Source organism: Macrosteles quadrilineatus, unplaced genomic scaffold, assembly GCF_028750875.1.
Source record: "Macrosteles quadrilineatus isolate MER2022 unplaced genomic scaffold, UCM_ALF_1.0 Scaffold_1__1_contigs__length_201487025, whole genome shotgun sequence".
NCBI classification, from domain to species: domain Eukaryota; kingdom Metazoa; phylum Arthropoda; class Insecta; order Hemiptera; family Cicadellidae; genus Macrosteles; species Macrosteles quadrilineatus.
Window position 1 is genome coordinate 74,325,621 of NW_026542594.1, and position 22,602 is coordinate 74,348,222.

Genomic DNA, 22,602 nt, shown 5'->3' on the forward strand with positions numbered 1-22,602 from the left:
GTTAGTTGAAAGTTGTATGCCTGAAGATCTCTTAAGGGCGTGGCAAAGAAGCCCTTTGAAAGTAGGTACAGACCCTCAGGAAAGACTCAACAATTTAATGAAGTTTATGTTGTCTGAAGTTGAAGGGGAACAGAGAATCGGTCTAGCCATGGCAGGTTTTGGGATAAGTAGCTCTGGGAAGGAGAAATCTTTTAAAAGGTCACCTCAAACTCAACCAGGTAAGATAGACATACCAACAGCTTCATGCCTCATGTCCTCTGGTAAAACTCAAAACTCTTATACAAAGTGTGTCTTTTGTGATAAGAATCATAAGAGTAGTAACTGTTTTGCTGCTCAGAAATTGCCATTGTCTCATAAGGTGTCCACTTTAAAGGAAAAGAGGTGCTGTTTCCTTTGCTTGCAGCCTGGTCACCGTATTAAGAATTGTAGAGCTCATTTGTCATGTTCTAATTGTAAAAGGAAACATTATCCTATAATGTGTCCTAGTATTCATTCCAAAGAAGTAGTGAATGAGTGTGTAAGCAAATGTGTTGATGAGGTATCTAAAGAAATGACAGTAGTGGAAGATACCGCTTTGGCCAATAAATCAAGTAGCAAAGTGAAAGTGTTTCTGCAAACAGTTAAGGCAAGATTAAGAACCCCAGGTAGTAATCAATTTGAGACTGTTCACATTCTTTTTGATTCTGGTTCACAGCGTTCTTACATTTTAAAGGACTTGGCTGAAAAAATGAATTACGAAAGCTTAGGAGAAGAAACAATCATACACTCTCTTTTTGGTAATGTCAAATCTGGTGAAGTAATTCATAACAGACATCGTGTGTTTCTAACCAGTCAAGATTACAGTTACAACTGCAACTTTGAGGTATTGAGTCAAACTACCATATGTGGGGAAATTCCACCTGTTACCGAAGGTCCCTGGATACAGGAACTTTTAGAGAAAAATGTTTCTCTGACTGACATACATGAGACCGAGCTACCAATTGGTATTTTGATTGGAGCGGATATAGCGGGTAAACTATTCACTGGAAATATGATTCAACTGAAATCTGGACTAGTGGCTATGGAAACTCTTCTGGGATGGACACTGATGGGTAAGGCTATAATTAGTTGTAGTACAGGTTCAACTACACTCTCCACTGTTGTAACATCAATGTTTATTATTGATGCTGACATATCGGAACTGTGGAGATTAGACACTATAGGCATTACTGATACAAGTGAATCAGTTTCCAAAGAGCAAAAGGCTTTGGCAGTTAAAAAGCATTTTATAAAAACTACCACTATAAATGAAGAAGGTCGATATGAAGTAAGTTTGCCCTGGGTTGATTGTCATCCTCCTTTGCCTAGTAACAGAGAGTTAGCCGAAAAGAGGTTATCAACAGTTGTAAAGAAATTGGATGGTAACAATTTAACCGAAGACTATGACTCAGTTTTTAAACAGTGGTTAAGTGATGGCATCATTGAAGCTGTACCTTCTGACGATTTGAACAACAACTTTCACTACCTGCCACATAGACCTGTATTGAAGGAGAGTAGTATTACCACACGAATTCGTCCAGTGTTTGATGCATCAGCAAAGACCAAGTTTTCACCCTCATTGAACGACTGTATTGAAAATGGACCAAATTTAATTGAACTGATTCCTTCTGTTATGATGCGTTTTAGGGAAGGGAAGTTTGGAGTTATTGCTGATATAGCAAAAGCCTTCTTACAGATATCGTTAAATGTACAAGATAGAAATTTTCTTCGGTTTTTATGGTTTGACATCAATGAAAGAAGCCGAAGTATTGTTTACCGCCATAAAAGAGTTGTTTTTGGAGTGAAATGTAGTCCATTTCTTCTAGGGGCAGTAATTGATCTGCATCTTCAAAAATCTATGACTTCTCAGGAGTTTGATGATAATGTGGTAAAGAAGCTGAGTAAAAGTTTTTACGTGGACAATGTTTCGACCAGTGTAGATACTTATGAGGAACTAAAACACTTTGTTGAAGAATCGAAACAAGTTATGGCTGCCGCTAAGTTTGATTTAAGAGGATGGCATGCCACGAGCGTCATTGAAGAAGGAGATAACAAGTTCGTCACTAATGTTTTGGGAGTTCAATGGAACTATATTGAGGACGTTCTGTTTTTTAACGTGACGAACTGTATTAACCCTCCGAGTGTCACGCGTCATAAAAACGACGCACAACACACTTTGTGTAGGGTCACGCGTCGCTTTTAAGACGCACAAACATCGTTTACGGCGAAGGCTCTATGACTGACTGAATCGGATTGAACTGGATCGAGTTAGGTATCGTTCTTTCCGTAATATTCTAAGCTTTCTAAAGAGGTCTATCTCTAAGCGCTATTCATTTTAGTTCCGAAAATATTGTAGCAGACAGCTGACGTGCGTGTATTTGTAAACAGCTAGGTTCCCCCGGACCGATGACTGATGTGTTTTATTACGTTTATCATTGTTTTAGTGTTAAAAATCAAAAGTAGTGATATACGTGGTGCATTATAAGAAGATTTAAGTGGTTTTGAAGTGCTGGTTGATGATCCTGAAGAAGTAGGTAGTGATATTGATGTAAATTATCAGCCAGATTCCTAGCTATGGTTAGGCTATGCATTCTTAGCTAAACGCTATGTAATGAAATCCGTTTTTCGCTCATAACTTATTTATTTGATAACTTACCTCGCTATATGATTATATATTTGTAATCCTCATTAAATTTAGAACAAAGTGGCTATTTTCAAATATTTATAGGCCTATAATTTATACAATTTCATTGAGCGCGAACTTATTTTTTTTTTGAAAATTTTCGAAATTATATTTTTTTTTACCTAAAAATTTTTTTTTTGAAAAAATGTTCCTTATGTTTTATATATAATATTGAAGCCCATGATTTTCCAAACAAAATGGTATATAGAACATTAGAATTAACATTGTTTTAAGCTTCTCAGATCCGTTTTAATAAAACCTTGCAAAGGGGCCAAAAATAGGTGGACATTAAGGCCTAAACTATGGACACTCGGAGGGTTAAAGATTTGGACGTGTCTCGAATCACAAAGAGAGACATTTTATCCATATCTCACAAGATCTTTGATCCAATTGGTATCCTTTGCCCTGTTACTTTGTTTCCTAAACTTCTTCTGCAAAGTATGTGGGACTTGAAAATTGACTGGGACACTGAAGTAAGTTCAGACATCAGTAAACGATTCATACTGTGGTATAATGAGTTAAGCGCTGTTGAAAAAGTGAAAATACCCCGATGGATAGGTAAAATGACTATGGATTCAAATGGTTGTAGTATTCATACATTTTGCGACGCAAGTAAAGATGCCTATGCTACAGTTATTTACTTGAGAGTTGAAATTGAAGATGAAGTAAGAGTCCAATTATTGTCTGCAAAATCAAGAGTTGCTCCTCTGAATAAAACTACGATTCCAAGGTTGGAATTATTAGCCGCCACGGTGGGAGCACGTCTCACAAGCTGGACTAAAAATCAAAGTTCAAAAAAGGTTCATGTTTGAGTAGTAATACTACTCGGTGGGAGGATGTTATATCTCCTAGTCTGTGATTTGATGCATATTTACTTTTGACTAATTTAAATTGTCATATGGTTTTGTTTTGTTGTTGTCATAATAGTTTTATATGAGTTGTTGAAAATAGAAGTGTGGTTTTAAAAAGTCTAGTTTTTTTCTAATTTTATCTTTATAGTTTTCATCACTTTAAGAAGGTAGGTGTGTAGTGTAAAACAACAGTACCAAAACCTAATTGCACCACTCAACAATTAAATTAATTGGCCTGAACAACTAATTAGTTGAAGTTCGAATCATTACAATTTTAATTCTTCTCTCTCAATCCTTGAACTTCATTGGTCCATTACCCGTGTTGTTATGAGTAAAACTATGCTGTTATGAAAGTAAACAATGCTGTTATGTGAAACATTTCAATTCTAATAACTGAACTGAAACGGCTTCTTAAAAAAAACGGTCGTAGGTAAAAGTAGTTAATCTCATACTATAATTTCATAGGCCTATACAGGGTGTCCCAAGTAAGGTGTCTCAAATTGATTACGGAAAAACGGCTTACCGTACAAGGATGAAATAAAATCATTTCCCCATAAATCGACCCCAAGGAATAACGTAAAAATATCTTGATATACTTTTTTCCAATATAAGTTGTGCCGAAAACTGAGGGTCACTAGTTTGAATCTCAAAATTTTAAAATGTAAACATATTTCATGTTATACATAATTTTAAAGGTATTTAATGGTCTGTGCTCTTTAAACCTTGTTTTGAAACTTCGTCCTGTTTCATGCCAGTTTTCCAATGTATGTCCTTTGTGTTCATTTTAGAGGCTGCTGTTTTGCCAGTTGTAAATTGTACTCTTTCCTACATTCAGTTCATCGCAAATTATTTTTACCGATTCTCCTTTATCCAGGCGTTCAGTTGCATTAAGCTTTGGTTCAACTGTCACAACTTAGCCTACGTTTCTCACTCATTCTCTTAAAGAAAACACACTAAATATATGGATAGTCACATTGAAACTACTAGCCTACGTACAAAAAAGAAAATGCATGCAGCAGTATACTGGACATGGTAATATACTGTACTTTAACGTTCGGTACAAACATTCACAACAACCACAATTTACTGTAGGGTACTGTACACATGGTATGAATGCGACTAACGATACATGTGCACACCACGGGAATCACTCAAAAACTACCCCAAATAGTTGACAAATTTAGGAGAGCATTGTATTTAGATAGGTGATCACTGGTCTCATATCGATCCCACGAGAACATTCATTTCAGTGCCTCCCACTTCCTGCCGATCTAGTCTGGTTAAAAGGATATGCTAATAATAATTTTTCAGTTAAAGAGATGTCGATTCCGCCGAGTGTAGCCCTATGTGTTAAACCTATGTGTATGTACGGTGTTAAACCTATGTCCGGTTAAAAGGTGTCCGGATAAGAGGGGTCTACTGTATTAGTCAATATTAGTGTATAATGTTTTGCTGTCAAATACTAAAATACCCCCGCCGCAGCAAACCTGCAGACTAAGCGAATTTCCATTTGCCTGATTTGATTTTCAATTAAATCTATTTCAATAACATTAGGTTTAACGAGTAGGTACCTAGGTTTGCTGTTACAGGGGTAATAAAGTGTGTTTTTTTGTAAAACATTAATAGCTTAATACTTGATACTTGTACTTGATACTTGAAGGCTTCGTCTCTGACCGGGATTCCGGATGGACTGCGTCAAATTTATTTTAAAAAGTAAACTGAGATGGCGGCGAGTTAAAAAAGTGGCACGTCATCTAATTCTTTAAATGTGTAAATAGGCCTATTTTGAAGTTTTTCCTTCACTGAGGTTTTAAACCCAGCCACATCCATACTTCTGACTTCTTCAGGCAGACTATTGTAGAGTTTAATTGCGGTCACTGGGAAGCTATTCAGGGATTTGGACTGTCTGCATTGAGGGGTGTCGAGATTTCTAGCGTTCCTGGTGTTATGCTGATGTATATCTTGTCTTCTTCCATACTCAGAGATGTTCTGGCGTACGTGTATCAGACAATTGAGGACATATTGTCCATAAACAGTCAGTATGCCGAGACGTTGAAAGATAGGCCTATGAGTAAAATCTTTGCCTGTTATTTCAGTAGAGGTTATCACTCTCAACGCCTCCTTTTGGAGTATCAACAATCTACTGCATGCGGGAGCGTGACCCCAAATGAGTATACCATACAAGATATGGCTGTGGAACAGCGAGAAATAGACAGTAACAAGGTACTGCTCAGTGACCACATGACGTAGCTTTCTGAGGAGGAAGATCACTCGAGATAATTTGGTGCAAATCTGGGCTATATGGTGATCCCAGTTTAATTTCTGGTCAAGCCAGAAACCAAGCAACTTTACTGGTTGATTCTCTTCAGCAGCAATTTGTCTCCCAAGAGTGCAGATCAGGAGTTGGGTCTTGTCCTCGTTTAATTTTAACTTATTTGAAGCGAACCACTCCATTGTTGTCTCCAGCAATGTACTTGCTTCCCTCTTAACCCGTTCAATACATCTACCTTCCGTCACCAATGTTGTGTCATCAGCAAATAGTAATGCCTGTCCGTCTATTCCTAGGTCATTAATTAATATCAGGAAAAGGAGAGGCCCTAGGACAGAGCCCTGGGGAACACCATAGGAGATTTCTTTACTGGCCGAATTCGCTCCCTCCAGGGATACAATTTGCCTCCTATTAGTTAAATAACTGGAGATTGTTTGTAGCGTGGTGCCTTCAACCCCATATGATTTTAGCTTGCTAAGCAGAATGTCGTGTGGCACGCAATCAAACGCACGACTCAAATCACAGAGGGTGAGAACCAGTGAGTTTCCAGATTCAAAGGTGTCAGTTATTCTGGAAGCCAAGGATAAAACAGCAGTTGTTGTGGAACGCCCTCTACGAAAACCATGTTGAGCTTCATTCAGTAAGTTGTTCGACTCAAAGTAGCTGCATAGTTGGTTCTTGATCGTAGTCTCTATTACCTTAGACAACACTGGTAGCACAGATATAGGCCTATAGTTTTTAATTTCTTCGGTTTCACCTTTTTTATAGACTGGAACTGTCCGCGCTATCTTGAGGGAATCCGGGAAAATACCATCCCTGAGACAGTTGTTTATAGCCGATGACAGAGGAGAGGCAATATCACTGATTACAGATTTTAGAACATTACATGAGACCCCATAGATGTCCGGGCTTTTAGAGTTCTTTAAGTTCTTAACAATCTGACAGATCTCTTCTGGGGTTACTTCACGCCAGTTTCGAAGACCTGGTCCCACTACGTTGTTCAGAGGGTTAAAGTTGACGGAGGGTAGGCTGGCCACTATTTCATCCACGGAATCAAGGAAGAAGCCGTTGAAGTCATCAGGGCTGGCAGAACAGCCAACTTTAGGCCTTTTTGGTCGATGCTGGTTAACGATACTCCAGGCAGCTTTGCATTTATTAGAGGACTGCTCTATAACTTTTACATTGAAAGCCTTTTTGGCCTCTGAAACTTTATTTCTGTACAGCCTATTTGTTTTAAGATATAGGGCAAATAATTTATTTCTCTCAATCGGTGACTCGGTGGACTTGACATGGTCATTGATAATCTTAACGAGGTTTTTAAGATGACGTAGGTAAGGTGAATACCATGGTTTATCCTGCTGCGCACATCCACGCCTGGCATTACAAGGCCTATTTGACTTTTTTTTGAAAATTGTTGTAGGAAAGATAGAATTGAATTTATAGTTAAAAACACTGATAAAGCTATCAAAAGGCAGTTGGTTCTGAGTTAGGCCTATACTTGTTTCATTTGCCCAATCAACTTTCCTCAGTTCATACTTCAGAACAGGCAGGAGCAAGTAAATAATTAATAGATTTACCATGTTTGATCTATATCCTTTAACAAGCAAACTACAACAGTTAACTTATTCTTCATAAGAATAACATGGGAATTTTAAATTTACTATTTTTTGTGGTTTCTCTCTAACCAATAACCTTACAAAAACACTTCAATATGCTATTTTTTAGCACACCCCCTTTCAGCAATTCCTACGTAATACAAGTCCATGGGCTTTGCCCCACAGGCCATCAAAATCACAAGGCATCTATATATATAAAAGGCAAAGCCCTCACTGACTGACTGACTCACTCACTCACTCATCACTAATTCTCTTACTTCCCATTTACCTAGGAGGCTGAAATTTGGTACACTGATTCTTTAGGCATTAAATAGGAAAACTAAGCTGTTTTTATTCTGATCGGACTCTCGGGCTCCGCCCCAGTGGCTCTGGAGTTTCCCACGTTAACCTTATGAGTTCTCATATTTAAATGGAATTAATGAATCTTAACAGATGTTTCAATTAAACAAGTTGGTTCTGTTCTATGATTATCAATAGCATTTAAGTTACAAGGATTACCAACAGAGTGCAGCACTATTATTTCTTTTACATTTACGACAACAGCTAATTTGCAACCAAAAGGTGAGTGAGCGTAGCGAACGAACTTCAACCAGGACTTGATTGAGCCATGCGAACGAGCTCACTTATGAAGTTAAACGGGGCAAAGCCCGCGGGTACAGCTAGTATCTTATGAAGAAAAGATCTTGTTTACTTAAACAGACGAATAGTTTGTATTTATTACAGCTGTTCATAGTACACACATGATACACACAAGAGCGTTCGTTTTGAGAGTGAGTTCGTTTTCAGTTTTGATGACTGGAGTGATTGATTACATTATCTTTGAGTTGACTCTTTTAAGTCATCGGAAATTGTGACTGTTACTCGTTTTGAAATAACGCCTGTAATACTTTGCAATTGCTGGTTTGTCATAAACATGTGTAATGTTTCTTTTGTTTCTATTTTCGTAAAACCATCATGGCTACTAGGCAACCCATAAGGCCAATGTTAAAAATATTAAAATTTAATTAAAATAAAAGAAATTATTAATTTTGGAAATAATTTTGGGCATAGCTCTGTGGACCACATGTACACTGCAATGAGGTGGCTCACTAGTTACTGGCATCATTGTTGAACCGGCAGCTCTGTAGCTGACATCTATACTTCACTGTGTTTGGGCATAGCTCTGTGGATCACATGTACACTGCAATGAGGTGGCTCACTAGTTACTGGCATCATTGTTGAACCGGCAGCTCTGTAGCTTACATCTATACTTCACTGTGTTTGGGCATAGCTCTGTGGATCACATGTACACTGCAATGAGGTGGCTCACTAGTTACTGGCATCATTGTTGAACCGGCAGCTCTGTAGCTGACATCTATACTTCACTGTGTTTGGGCATAGCTCTGTGGACCACATGTACACTGCAATGAGGTGGCTCACTAGTTACTGGCATCATTGTTGAACCGGCAGCTCTGTAGCTTACATCTATACTTCACTGTGTTTGGGCATAGCTCTGTGGACCACATGTACACTGCAATGAGGTGGCTCACTAGTTACTGGCATCATTGTTGAACCGGCAGCTCTGTAGCTGACATCTATACTTCACTGTGTTTGGGCATAGCTCTGTGGACCACATGTACACTGCAATGAGGTGGCTCACTAGTTACTGGCATCATTGTTGAACCGGCAGCTCTGTAGCTGACATCTATACTTCACTGTGTTTGGGCATAGCTCTGTGGATCACATGTACACTGCAATGAGGTGGCTCACTAGTTACTGGCATCATTGTTGAACCGGCAGCTCTGTAGCTGACATCTATACTTCACTGTGTTTGGGCATAGCTCTGTGGACCACATGTACACTGCAATGAGGTGGCTCACTAGTTACTGGCATCATTGTTGAACCGGCAGCTCTGTAGCTGACATCTATACTTCACTGTGTTTGGGCATAGCTCTGTGGATCACATGTACACTGCAATGAGGTGGCTCACTAGTTACTGGCATCATTGTTGAACCGGCAGCTCTGTAGCTTACATCTATACTTCACTGTGTTTGGGCATAGCTCTGTGGATCACATGTACACTGCAATGAGGTGGCTCACTAGTTACTGGCATCATTGTTGAACCGGCAGCTCTGTAGCTGACATCTATACTTCACTGTGTTTGGGCATAGCTCTGTGGATCACATGTACACTGCAATGAGGTGGCTCACTAGTTACTGGCATCATTGTTGAACCGGCAGCTCTGTAGCTTACATCTATACTTCACTGTGTTTGGGCATAGCTCTGTGGACCACATGTACACTGCAATGAGGTGGCTCACTAGTTACTGGCATCATTGTTGAACCGGCAGCTCTGTAGCTGACATCTATACTTCACTGTGTTTGGGCATAGCTCTGTGGATCACATGTACACTGCAATGAGGTGGCTCACTAGTTACTGGCATCATTGTTGAACCGGCAGCTCTGTAGCTTACATCTATACTTCACTGTGTTTGGGCATAGCTCTGTGGACCACATGTACACTGCAATGAGGTGGCTCACTAGTTACTGGCATCATTGTTGAACCGGCAGCTCTGTAGCTTACATCTATACTTCACTGTGTTTGGGCATAGCTCTGTGGACCACATGTACACTGCAATGAGGTGGCTCACTAGTTACTGGCATCATTGTTGAACCGGCAGCTCTGTAGCTGACATCTATACTTCACTGTGTTTGGGCATAGCTCTGTGGATCACATGTACACTGCAATGAGGTGGCTCACTAGTTACTGGCATCATTGTTGAACCGGCAGCTCTGTAGCTGACATCTATACTTCACTGTGTTTGGGCATAGCTCTGTGGATCACATGTACACTGCAATGAGGTGGCTCACTAGTTACTGGCATCATTGTTGAACCGGCAGCTCTGTAGCTGACATCTATACTTCACTGTGTTTGGGCATAGCTCTGTGGATCACATGTACACTGCAATGAGGTGGCTCACTAGTTACTGGCATCATTGTTGAACCGGCAGCTCTGTAGCTGACATCTATACTTCACTGTGTTTGGGCATAGCTCTGTGGATCACATGTACACTGCAATGAGGTGGCTCACTAGTTACTGGCATCATTGTTGAACCGGCAGCTCTGTAGCTGACATCTATACTTCACTGTGTTTGGGCATAGCTCTGTGGATCACATGTACACTGCAATGAGGTGGCTCACTAGTTACTGGCATCATTGTTGAACCGGCAGCTCTGTAGCTTACATCTATACTTCACTGTGTTTGGGCATAGCTCTGTGGATCACATGTACACTGCAATGAGGTGGCTCACTAGTTACTGGCATCATTGTTGAACCGGCAGCTCTGTAGCTTACATCTATACTTCACTGTGTTTGGGCATAGCTCTGTGGATCACATGTACACTGCAATGAGGTGGCTCACTAGTTACTGGCATCATTGTTGAACCGGCAGCTCTGTAGCTGACATCTATACTTCACTGTGTTTGGGCATAGCTCTGTGGACCACATGTACACTGCAATGAGGTGGCTCACTAGTTACTGGCATCATTGTTGAACCGGCAGCTCTGTAGCTGACATCTATACTTCACTGTGTTTGGGCATAGCTCTGTGGATCACATGTACACTGCAATGAGGTGGCTCACTAGTTACTGGCATCATTGTTGAACCGGCAGCTCTGTAGCTGACATCTATACTTCACTGTGTTTGGGCATAGCTCTGTGGATCACATGTACACTGCAATGAGGTGGCTCACTAGTTACTGGCATCATTGTTGAACCGGCAGCTCTGTAGCTGACATCTATACTTCACTGTGTTTGGGCATAGCTCTGTGGACCACATGTACACTGCAATGAGGTGGCTCACTAGTTACTGGCATCATTGTTGAACCGGCAGCTCTGTAGCTGACATCTATACTTCACTGTGTTTGGGCATAGCTCTGTGGATCACATGTACACTGCAATGAGGTGGCTCACTAGTTACTGGCATCATTGTTGAACCGGCAGCTCTGTAGCTTACATCTATACTTCACTGTGTGTTTTTTAAATTTGTAAAACTATTGAACATCCTGCCGTATGCGAGATTAGGTCAGTGATATATGTTTGACTGTAAGAAACATTTAGGCTGAAAATTTATCGCCAAGAAATTTGTGAAGTTTTTTCTCCCTAATGCAATAATAGAGGGTTAAGTGCAAAAATGGTTAAAAATACCCATTTTGGAGGTAATTGTGTTTTGATTGGGTACCCAGACTTCTCACAGAACACCACAAAGGAAAAAGGTTTTCACGGTCAATCATATTTACCCCAACCCATTTTCGCACTTAATCCTCATTCTTTGCATTATGGCCATAACCCTCAGTCATCTGACAATGAATGTTGGCATCGAATATGTTTCTTGTGGTCAAAACAAAATATGTATCACTCACCTTATCTCGCATGTGGCGGAAGATTTTACGATTTAAAAAAACAGCGAAACATTCACGTCAGCTATAGAGCTGAAAATGGAGCCATGTGTTCACCAATGATGCCAGTAAACGGTGAACCGCCTTTTGGACGCCTATATCCATTGTGCAGTAGATATTTTTTGCAAGCAGTTTACTTTACCAACATACAATCTCATATTTCTTATGGAATAGAGATTTATGGAGGAACAAGTAAGTGCAAACTTAAATACAATTTTACATTTACAAAAGGAGCTATAACATGCATCCTTAACCTTGATAAAAATGTATCTTGTTTAAATGATTTCTGAGAATTGGATTATTGAGAGTTTACGTCCTCTACATTTATAAAACAATATTGCACGTTAAAAACCATGAGTCAAAATTACTAAAACAGCAAGACATACATAATTACAACACAAGAAACAAACAAAACTTTATCATTAAAAGCATAAAAAATAAATTCTAGAAAAGTTGGAATTATGTTGAAATTAAATTCATTCATTCCCTCCCTTGTATAAAAAATAAGGAAAACTTAAACAAATTCAAAAACAAATTAAAAGATTTCTGATTGACCTTGAGTTTTATAGGCAATTAAGGAGAATTCATAAAAACATAACTTAAACATGTTTTTTGTTGTATAGTTGATTTGGGCTAATGTATGAAATCGTTTTTAATTATTTCTCAACTGTGAACAAATAATATTATGTAAAATATTGTGTATGAGAAATTGCAGTAAATATTCTTGTACACATTCATGTACTCTTTCTTTGTATGTGTTGAATAAAGATTTATTTGATTGATTGATTGATTGATTGATACACACAAACTACAGGGCTGTACGCAAAAACAGCTCTTACTTATAAAACAACCCTCTCATTTCTAACAATTTGCAGAAAATTTTTGTAGCTATTTTTGAAATCATTGTACACCCAAACATTACTCGTATTAGCCTATATTATTTATTGGATATTTTAAGTTCTATATAGGCCTACAGTTTGCTAAACGCAAATTTATCCGGACTTTACAGCGTTTGTCCAGAAAGGCATTTAAAGCAGTTTGTAAAAATTGCATACAGGCGAGAAAGAAATACATCACTATAAAATACATAAATTGGGAACACGACATTTGGTTTAGTCTGGCCTAATAGTCTCTGTGCAATCACACCAGTGAAAACAAAATTAGGTGTAGGCCTCTACATACCTTTGAAATGATTACTATTAGCTCTGTAATATCAGCTTAAACATAGCTTATGTTGTGTGTAAAAAGTGTCTCTCACCCTCCAAGTGTCTCTAGTTTTGGTCTTAATGTTCGCCCATTTATTGCGCAATCGCAGGGTTTTATTAAAATGTATCTTAGAAACTTAAAAACAATGTAAAGTATACTATTTTATATATCATTTTGTTTGGAAAATTATGGGCTTCAATGTAACATATAAAACATTACAAAAAAAATGTTCAACAATTTTTGTGGGGTTAACATTTCTCAAAAATTATAAAATAAATGAAAAAAAATTATGTTTGCGCTCAATAACTTGTTATAATTTATAGGTCTACAAATATTTTAAAATAGCCACTTTGTTCAAAATTTTATGAGGATTCCAAAAATATAATAATATAAGGAAGTAGGTTTGCAAATAAATAAGTTATGGGCAAAAAACAGATTTCGGTACATAGCGTTTAGCAAAGAATGCATAGCCTTAATGTTCTTAATGTTAATAGCTAGGAATCTGGCTGATAATTTACATCAATATCACTACCTACTTCTTCAGGATCATCAACCAGCCCTTCAAAATGACTTAAATCTTCTTATAATGCACCACGTATATCACTACTTTTGATTTTTAACACTAAAACAATGATAAACGTAATAAAACACATCAGTCTTCGGTGCGAGGTTAACCAAGCTGTTTACAAATACGCACGTCAGCTGTCTACTACAATATTTACGGAACTAAAATGAAAAGCGTATAGAAACAGACATCAGGAGAAAGCTCTGAATCTGCTGAAAAAAACTATACCTAACTCGATCCAGTTCAATCCGATTCAGTCAGTCCCAGAGCCGTCGCCGTAAACAATAGACAAGCTGATGTTATACGTCGCCGTAAACAGTGTTTGTGAGTCGCAAAAGCGACACATAACACTACAGCGGATGTGTTATAAGTCGCTTTTATGACACATAACACTCGGAGGGTTATAGGTACACAAGATAAACCTAAAAGTTCTAAAATAGTGCTGCCTTTCTTTCATTGCGACATTAATTTTGACAACTGGATCCCCAAGTACTTCTACTTCAGATTAATGGAATTTTGATGTAATTGATTTCTTGTATTTGACAATTCACAACCTTCTGCAATTTAATGCCTCTAGATTACATTAATGGTGATAAATAAATAGATATGTGGTGAGTGCACCAATAGACTGTTCAAAACCAGGTGGACAATGATTTGTTTTAAATAGTCTAAATTTTGTTTTTATTTATTCTAATAAGTTTCCATAGTTACCAAATTAGTTCATTCCTGGTTTTTGTAATTTATACACTAATGTTTTTGTCATCTATCTACATATTAATAGGCAAGCATGTTTCTTTAAAACCTTTTTTCTCACCTCGTGTGCATCACAGGGAAAATCTACGTACCGTTAGGAAGATATTTTCCTGTAGAAGTGTAGAATCCCTTTAAAAATTCAAATAGGCTCAAATATAAGCCCAAAAAATGGATTTTAAATTTAAAAAATTTAACAAGGGTTTTATGGATTGCCATGCTGGTGAAGAAATAACAACGAGAAATCAAAACAAATGGAAGAAATTACAATCACATGTTTTATTTACAGCTTGGGGTGAAAATAGAGAAGCCTGTACCTTTGACTTACAACTGACATTCCATCCCTATGTTAAAGTTGTTGCCAGTTTCAATTAAATTCGTCGTAGTTGATGTGAGCCACCAACAAATTGCGCTGATCTAAATGAAAATTTCTCTTGAATATACGATGGTTTTTACCAAGTCAAACTTATGGAATGACTTATTAAGAGCTACTGTTATGACCCATCAATAAAAAATGTCAGCAACAAAAAATAAGATAGAAAATATAACTTTAGACAAGCACACTGTGAATGGTTCACACAACTACATGTTTTTATTTAAAAAATGGCAACAACTGGTCCATATAAATGGAATGTCTTCTTCAGTATAAAATATTCAATGAGGGTACCTGAGTGAAAATTTAAAAACGTACGTTTTCAGGAAGAGCACTTTTAAAATTTGTTGTTCCGTTTTTTGAAACTTTTTTTATTTTTTTTATTTCATTGACATTTGAAGTTTCATAAAATGTCCATGGTAACGCAATATCTTTGGTGATTTTTTATAAATCGAGCATCTTTGATGGAGAAACACAAAATTTTGTCACGACCATCGCGGACATAAAACTGAATATTAAAAATAGTTTAATATTATTTGTATAACTATGTTTTGCTATAAATGAATTTACTTTTATGGCCATTATACAATAAACAGCTCACTAAGCTTTTGGTATATTTGGTCTTTCTAGAGAAAATTAAAAAAAACTAAAAAAGTATAAAAAAGCCAATAAAATCTTTTAAGTTTGTATAACTCCGAAAACACTTACCTGAGACCTGAAAAATTGTTATGTTTTTGTAGAGGTTTGCTTCTTTTGTGTATAAATCATTAAAATATGTTGATATTTAAATTTTTTACATTTTTTGATAGAAATCGTCAACGTGATGGTCAGGGACAAGTGGTACGGTCGTGAATTGTCTGGAATAATCTAAATCTTTCTAAACAATCCTTCAACTATACTGTTAGTTATAATAAAAACATGTGTTTCAATTTAACTAAACTGATCAATTTACAATGATATTGATATTAAAGTTATTGTCATGACCAAACACAGTATAATCCATAAGGCTGGATTGGTCTTGAAAAAACCTGCGATGGTCGTGAAACTTTGGTCGTGACATCACGTGTTATTTGGCTCTGTTCTGGCGGTAGCCCTGCACCTCATGTTCGAGGATACAAAGTGGACTTCTAGGTTAATGTAGCAATTGAAATATCATATCAACAAAAATTAAAACCACGTCTACTTCATCAAATGACTACGTACGGTCATGGACACACCAAAATTACAAAAAACACAAACTTACCTTTATTAATCTTGTAACTACTTCTTTCAACATAAAACGACTGGCACAAACCAGTCGACCCCAAACGACCCCGTCCCATCAAATATTAAACACATAATAATAAACTACAAATCCAGTATCTACGAAGTAAAATGCCAGGGACATGAAAACATAAGTTTTCAAATTTTCACTCGCCTACATGACATATTTTTGGCAGAGTTTTCAACCACTGGACGACCACTTGTACCTATTAAATTCTATTTCCTGTCAGTTTCTTGAATCATTTTATCATAAAAGTAACAAACATAGTTAAAGAAGAACCTACTTCTTCAATATACATGTTTCAGCTTTTCTTTAACCATTGTCTAAATATCAAACACTAACAAATTTAAACTTACTAATGATATTTAACATTTTATTGCAGAAAAGCGCTGTATATACAACCCTCCCAAGGAAGCTGCAGAACTTGTAGCTATGGCGTCCTGACATCAGCAAACCAGAGAAGAACATATTTTAAGAAGTATTCTATTAAAGATAACATGTATTTCATACTGTTTACAGGGATTATTTAGGTGACAATCAAGTTTTTATGAAGTCATTTTGTAAACAATCGTACTTTTTAAGTACAGTATTATAACTTACTTTAGACATATTGGGGTTTGAGAATGGCTGAAAAATTTTTCTGAGAATTCCTGGAATAGTTGGTCAGATTAGTCAAAACTTTGTTATCACCGAAGCCCATAAAATGACAAGACTTATGTTTAGAGTGGCTAACTGTTACATGCCTTTGAAACCTTTTGGACGATCCTTTATTAAAAGTTCCTTGGGCAAATCAGAGGTTAGTGAAAGATAAAGATTGAAAAAAAGAGAAAAGATAGAGGATTGAGAGATGTTAGAAATCCCACAAGCTCTAAGGCTACCTACCTATTTTAATGGTCTCAATATTCATATCTTACTGATTGTAGCTTTAGGTGTAGATTAACTTATTAGTTGAAGTTGAATCATATTGTCTTTAGGATACTGAAGTTCCTATACATAGTTAAAGGTTGAAGACATGGTTTTGTGTTGAAACTTTCAAAGGAACATCTTTATTCACTTCATAAATACTTAACGTAGACATTCCAAAGTGCTATGGCCTATTTCTGGAAACTATCAATACTATTGTATATTTAAATAAGATTCAATTCAAAATACACATTAGGTTTCTGAATCCTTTCTAATTTACAAAAAATGATAAACATCTATACTATTATATAAAAATCTAGTGGTGTCTGTCTGTATGTTTGTTACTAGGCACATAAACTACTGAACTGACTGGGCTTAAATTTTACAAAAATATAGCTACCATACCAAGGACCTTTATAGGACTATTCACACTTCGATACTGATCATGGGCTTTGCCCCTTTGGCTTTAAAAGATCTGAGGTGAGGATTTTAAAAGTAAATATTGATTGGTCTCCATGGCTGCCATGAGAACACATACAATGTTTGCAATTTGCTATGCCACCCAAATGTAAACAAGCTGAACTGTCAAACCACATTAATTCACAATTCAACAGCTGGTTTATAAATCTATACTATTATATAAATACCCCCGCCACAGCAAACCTGCCGACTAAGCGAATTTCCATTTGTCTGAATTGATTTTTAATTAAATCTATTTAAATAATATTAGGTTTAACGAGTACCTAGGTTTGCTGCTACAAGGAAACTACTGTGGGGTTTTTTTAGTACAAAATGGTAATTATATCGACCTCCAGACCTCACGCGAATTTTTGTTCAAAATGGTCGAAATTTTACGCTGATTTCAAAAATGATTGTAGTTTTTTTTTTTAACGTCCTGTTTTCTTGGAAAATGGGAAAAACGGGAAAAATATTTTTTTGCTCAAAACCCATGTTGTCCACTCAAATTATGCGGAATTTCCTCCTGAACAAGAATATGTAAATTTTATTACGATCGGACCACTATTAAGTAAAATATCACCGAAAAACGGGAAAATGGGGAAATTCTTTTTTGCTCAAAACCCATGTTGTGGGTACTCAAATTGTACGGAATTTCATCCTGAACATGAATATGTAGTTTTTATTACGATCCATTTTAAGTAAAACATCACCGGACAGGTTAACTAACCTAAAATAACCTAACTTAGGTTTATATTAGGTTAGGTTAGGATAGGTTAGTTTAGGTTAGGTTAGGTTAGGTTAAGTTAGGTTAGGTTAGGTTGGTTTAGGTTAGGTTGAGTTTTGTTAGGTTAGCTTAGGGTTGGGTTAGGTTAGTTTACTTACAATACTCATGTTATTGATAAACTAACCTAACCTAACTTAGGAACTTAAGTTAGGTTAGGTTAGGATAAGTTAGTTTAGGTTAGGTTAGTTTAAGTTAGGTTAGGTTTGGTTGGTTTAGGTTAGGTTAGGTTAGTATTGTAAGTAAACTAAGTCAACTAACTTAAACTAACCTAACCTAACCAAACTTAACCTAAACTAACCTAACCTAAACTAACCTATCCTAACCTAACCTAAGTTCGTAAGTTAGGTTAGGTTGGGTTAGTTTATTAATAACATGAGTATTGTAAGTAAACTAACCTAACATAACATAACCTAACCTAACCAAACTTAACCTAACCTAACCTAACCAAACTTAGACTAACCTAACCTAAACCAACCTAACTTAACCTAACCTAAACTAACCTAATCTAAACCTAAGTTAGGTTATGTTAGGTTAGTTAACCTGTCCGGTGATATTTTACTAAAAAGCGATGGTAATAAAAACTACATATTCTTGTTCAGGAGGAAGTTCCGCATAATTTGAGTACCCACACCATGGGTTTTGAGCAAAAAAATATTTTTCCCGTTATTCCCATTTTCTGGGAAAACAGGACGTTTCCGAAAAAAACGACAATCATTTTTGAAATCAGCGTGAAATTTCGACCATTTTGAAAAAAAATGTTAATTTCGCATGAGGTCCGGAGGTCGATATAATTACCTAAAATATTAATAGCTTAGTGTAAAATAATTTGCCAAGTTTTATTAAAATATATCCATAAACAAGCAAACTACAACATTTTACAATATTCTCCTTAAGAATAACATTGGAATTTTAAATTTATAATTTTTTAAATTTTATCCGTTACTTATAACCGTACAAAAACACTTTGATATACTAAACTGTTGTTTTATAAACTACTGAACTGACTGGGCTTAAATTTTACAAAAATATAGCTACTATACCAAGGACCTTTATAGGCAGGGCCGGTTCTAGGAATTTTTCAGAGTTAAGCGAACACCCGAATCAGCGCCACTTAGAATTCCCCCCCCCCACCCCCCACAACCCTTGAACATAACTCTATTTGTGAAACTTGTTTATAAGTTTAGTTTAGGTTAGAAGAATACTTGCAATAAAAGACTGTTTATTATTCACAGAAATTTAACACTTTACACTTTTACTCATCATATAAACATTAGCTTGGCAAAACCCAAAGTTAACAATTCTAAATGTGAAAACAATATTTACAGGATAACTTGGATACGATATAAGTTTTTATAAAGCCTATTACAATGAAAAACAGGTGTAGTTAGATGACAAGAGAGGATTTTTTTCTATAATAAGTACCCGACGGTTTCTATTTTCTGCCATTGTTTTCTTAGTATCGGCTTGCAAGATGTTTTACTCATTCATATAGTTTATAATACTTTCTTCTTATTTAATGCACTAATTATAAATTCACTTATCAACAATCATGAATCATAGAAACAATACCAATACGATACCGATACGGTATACATATACTCGTATACAACTAAAAGAGTGCAATACAATGTAATGCTCTGCTCTAGGAGGGGAGAGTTATCAGAGGTAGAAGGGAGGGGGAAGTTTCTTGTTGTGACAAGCTGCGTGCTTGCTTATCTCGAGCATGAGTCATGAAATGAAACCCCCACAGGCGCCGCGCTGTACGCTCACGCTGCCGGCTGCCGAGCGTCAGCTCACTACAAATCGAAACTGCAAATGGCATTGAGTCCTTGAGTTGTAGTGCTGTACAAATATACAAATTTTTAAAGTGATGTTGGTACAAACAGAATAAATGTCTTTATTGTGTTCCTTTGAATACTTGAACTCTGGGCGAAAATAAACAAAATTACGTTGTTCACTATGATAAATTGTGTTCTGTTGGCGCCATAAGCGGCCGCGTAGTTCGCGTATGGGTTATACCGGCCCTGTTTATAGGACTATTCACACTTCGATACTGACCGTGGGCTTTGCCCCTTTGGCTTTAAAAGTTCTGAGGTGAGGATTTTAAAAGTAAATATTGATTGGTCTCCATGGCTGCCATGAGTACACATACAATGTTTGAAATTTGCTATGCCACCCAAATGTAAACAAGCTGAACTGTCAAACCACATTAATTCACAATTCAACAGCTGGTTTATAAATAGGCATATAATATTCTCTACGATCATGTGACATGTTTATTTATTCTTATATTTGATGGTTCATTGATTATTGATTTCATGAAATAAGTGAGATTGTATATCTGTTTCTGTATCCAACCCTAATTAATTATTTTAAAATTCCCTAATGTGAATAATTGTATTGAAAGATTTTGGTGTAAAAAATAGTGAAATTATAAAGTCACATTTACTTGAATCATTTTAACATTTTTGGACACTTAAAATATATTTAGAGTAGGACACACACACCTTAAAAATTGAAATTTTTCTCAAGGATATAATTAATTGTATATTTTTGCCATTTTGAGAGAAGTGTTGTTCACACCATTTGCCTTTTCACACATTTTTAAATCATAATTTCATATTACTACCCATAGATTAGTTATGATGTTTTCTAATCCAGAGGTAGCTACTACCTATCTATATTATAACTTTTGACACTTCCTGTAGATTTCACGTTCTATTCTGATAATGAATAACTTTTTATCAAACATACATCAACCCCGGACGAAGGACAGCTCCTCTGATAGTAAATAATAAATTAATTAACACATGTTTGTAAGAATAACATAACTAAACTATACATCAACACGAGACGTTCCCAACAGGAACACCCCTCACCACCGCGCCGTGCCAAACGCTTCAGAATCATACCGAGCATAGCCACATAGCTGAACTGTTCACGGCAAATTAATATCTCTATCACTGTCGCTGTCAAAAGTATCGTTTTATTCGTTTGTAGGTTGAATTTAAGTTTAATTAAACTGTCATAACCTAACCAAACTTGCTGATAATGAAAAAATTGAATGAAGGTTTACCAATCGAAAAAATAGTTCTGTTCATAAAATAAAATTATAAATGCCTCATATTCTAAAAAAAGACGTACAGTTAAGAAGTAACATAATCACATTCTAAGCTAAATCATTGACAAAAAGTTAGTGTCTTTGACAGGATTCGATCAGTCTACCCCACCACCGCGCCGTGCCAAACGTTACCGAATCATACCGAGCATAGCCACATAGCTGAACTGGTTCATCAGCTTGGTACGCTATCCACTACACCAACGAGGCAGATGGCTTTTCACCGTATCGTTGCGGTAATGGTGTTCCCTCAAGAGATGAGACTGACGTCACGCCATGAGAGCCACGCGGTGGTGGGGGGTGTTCCTGTCGGGAAGGTTTAATTACATCAAATCTCCCCCCTTAGTGTAAGGGAAGTATTTGGTCTGAGTGACGAGTCCAAGTGAGTCCAGTGTCTGTCTTGACTTTAAACATAACATTTTCTGCTCTTGAAATTATCTACAAAATTGAAATTATACATCACCGTCACCCGCGGCCACCACGGCTAAATAGTGAACGTCTCCCGCGGGCCGCAATCACGGGGACATCATCGTTGTTAACTTGCGACAGCGGCTAATTCTTGAACGTCTCCCGTGGACTGCGATCATGAGGACTCAATAACGGGGACATCATCCGCGGCCACGGCACAATCAAGATCATCTATCTCGGTGCGCGGAGACATCATTATGGTCACTTGTGATCGCGGCAAACTGGTGGTTTCCTCTGCGGCCCTATGGACCTAGTGGTAAATCCGGCACTGATATCATGCCTATAAAATATCCACAATTTGTGACCTCCAAGTAGCTGGATTACAGGACGACACGGTCCCAGTCATATTAGCTAGTCCAAATAATGAAGACTGTAATTGATAACGATATTATTTTGCCTACACAACAGTTTATTATATTAGTTTTTCCTATCCCGTTAAACCAATACCCTAGTTATGAAAACAACAACCAATCAAAGTGTAGCATTTCAATGGCAATGATGCACATATTGCATGTCACTTGGAGGGGCTAAACAAGGCTTGTTTACTGTAAGCTACCAGCAAACGAGTAAAAAAGCAGGCTTATCAGTGAGTATGTACAACTGTTGCAACTAACCAGTTCCTGCAACAGCTCAAAATCCGGTGAGTGATGAGCAAAGTAACGAGATGAGAAAACTACGCTATTGAGCTGCGTGTAAAAGCTGGTTAGTAGCTAGCTTGTAAACTCATGTTTAATTGAGCCTTTACCCTTTAGTTATACTACGTTGCTCTGTACTATAAATTTGTTTAGTTATTAATTGAACTGTAATAGTGCAACTTTAACACTCTAGTCAGTCCATATGC

The 22,602-nt window shown here is 37.0% G+C and overlaps 1 protein-coding gene across 7 annotated transcripts in view; it reads left to right on the forward strand.

Annotated features, from left to right (window-relative positions):
• Positions 1-17,784, forward strand: part of LOC128983604 (major facilitator superfamily domain-containing protein 6-A) — a 117,154-nt gene extending 99,370 nt beyond the window's left edge. For all 7 annotated transcript variants that reach the window (XM_054402960.1, XM_054402959.1, XM_054402962.1 and 4 more), the window contains one exon: positions 16,412-17,784. In XM_054402960.1, coding sequence (XP_054258935.1) covers positions 16,412-16,473 — 62 coding nt within the window. In that variant the 3' untranslated portion in view covers positions 16,474-17,784. The remainder of the gene's footprint in view (positions 1-16,411) is intronic.
• Positions 17,785-22,602: the final 4,818 nt, after the last annotated feature.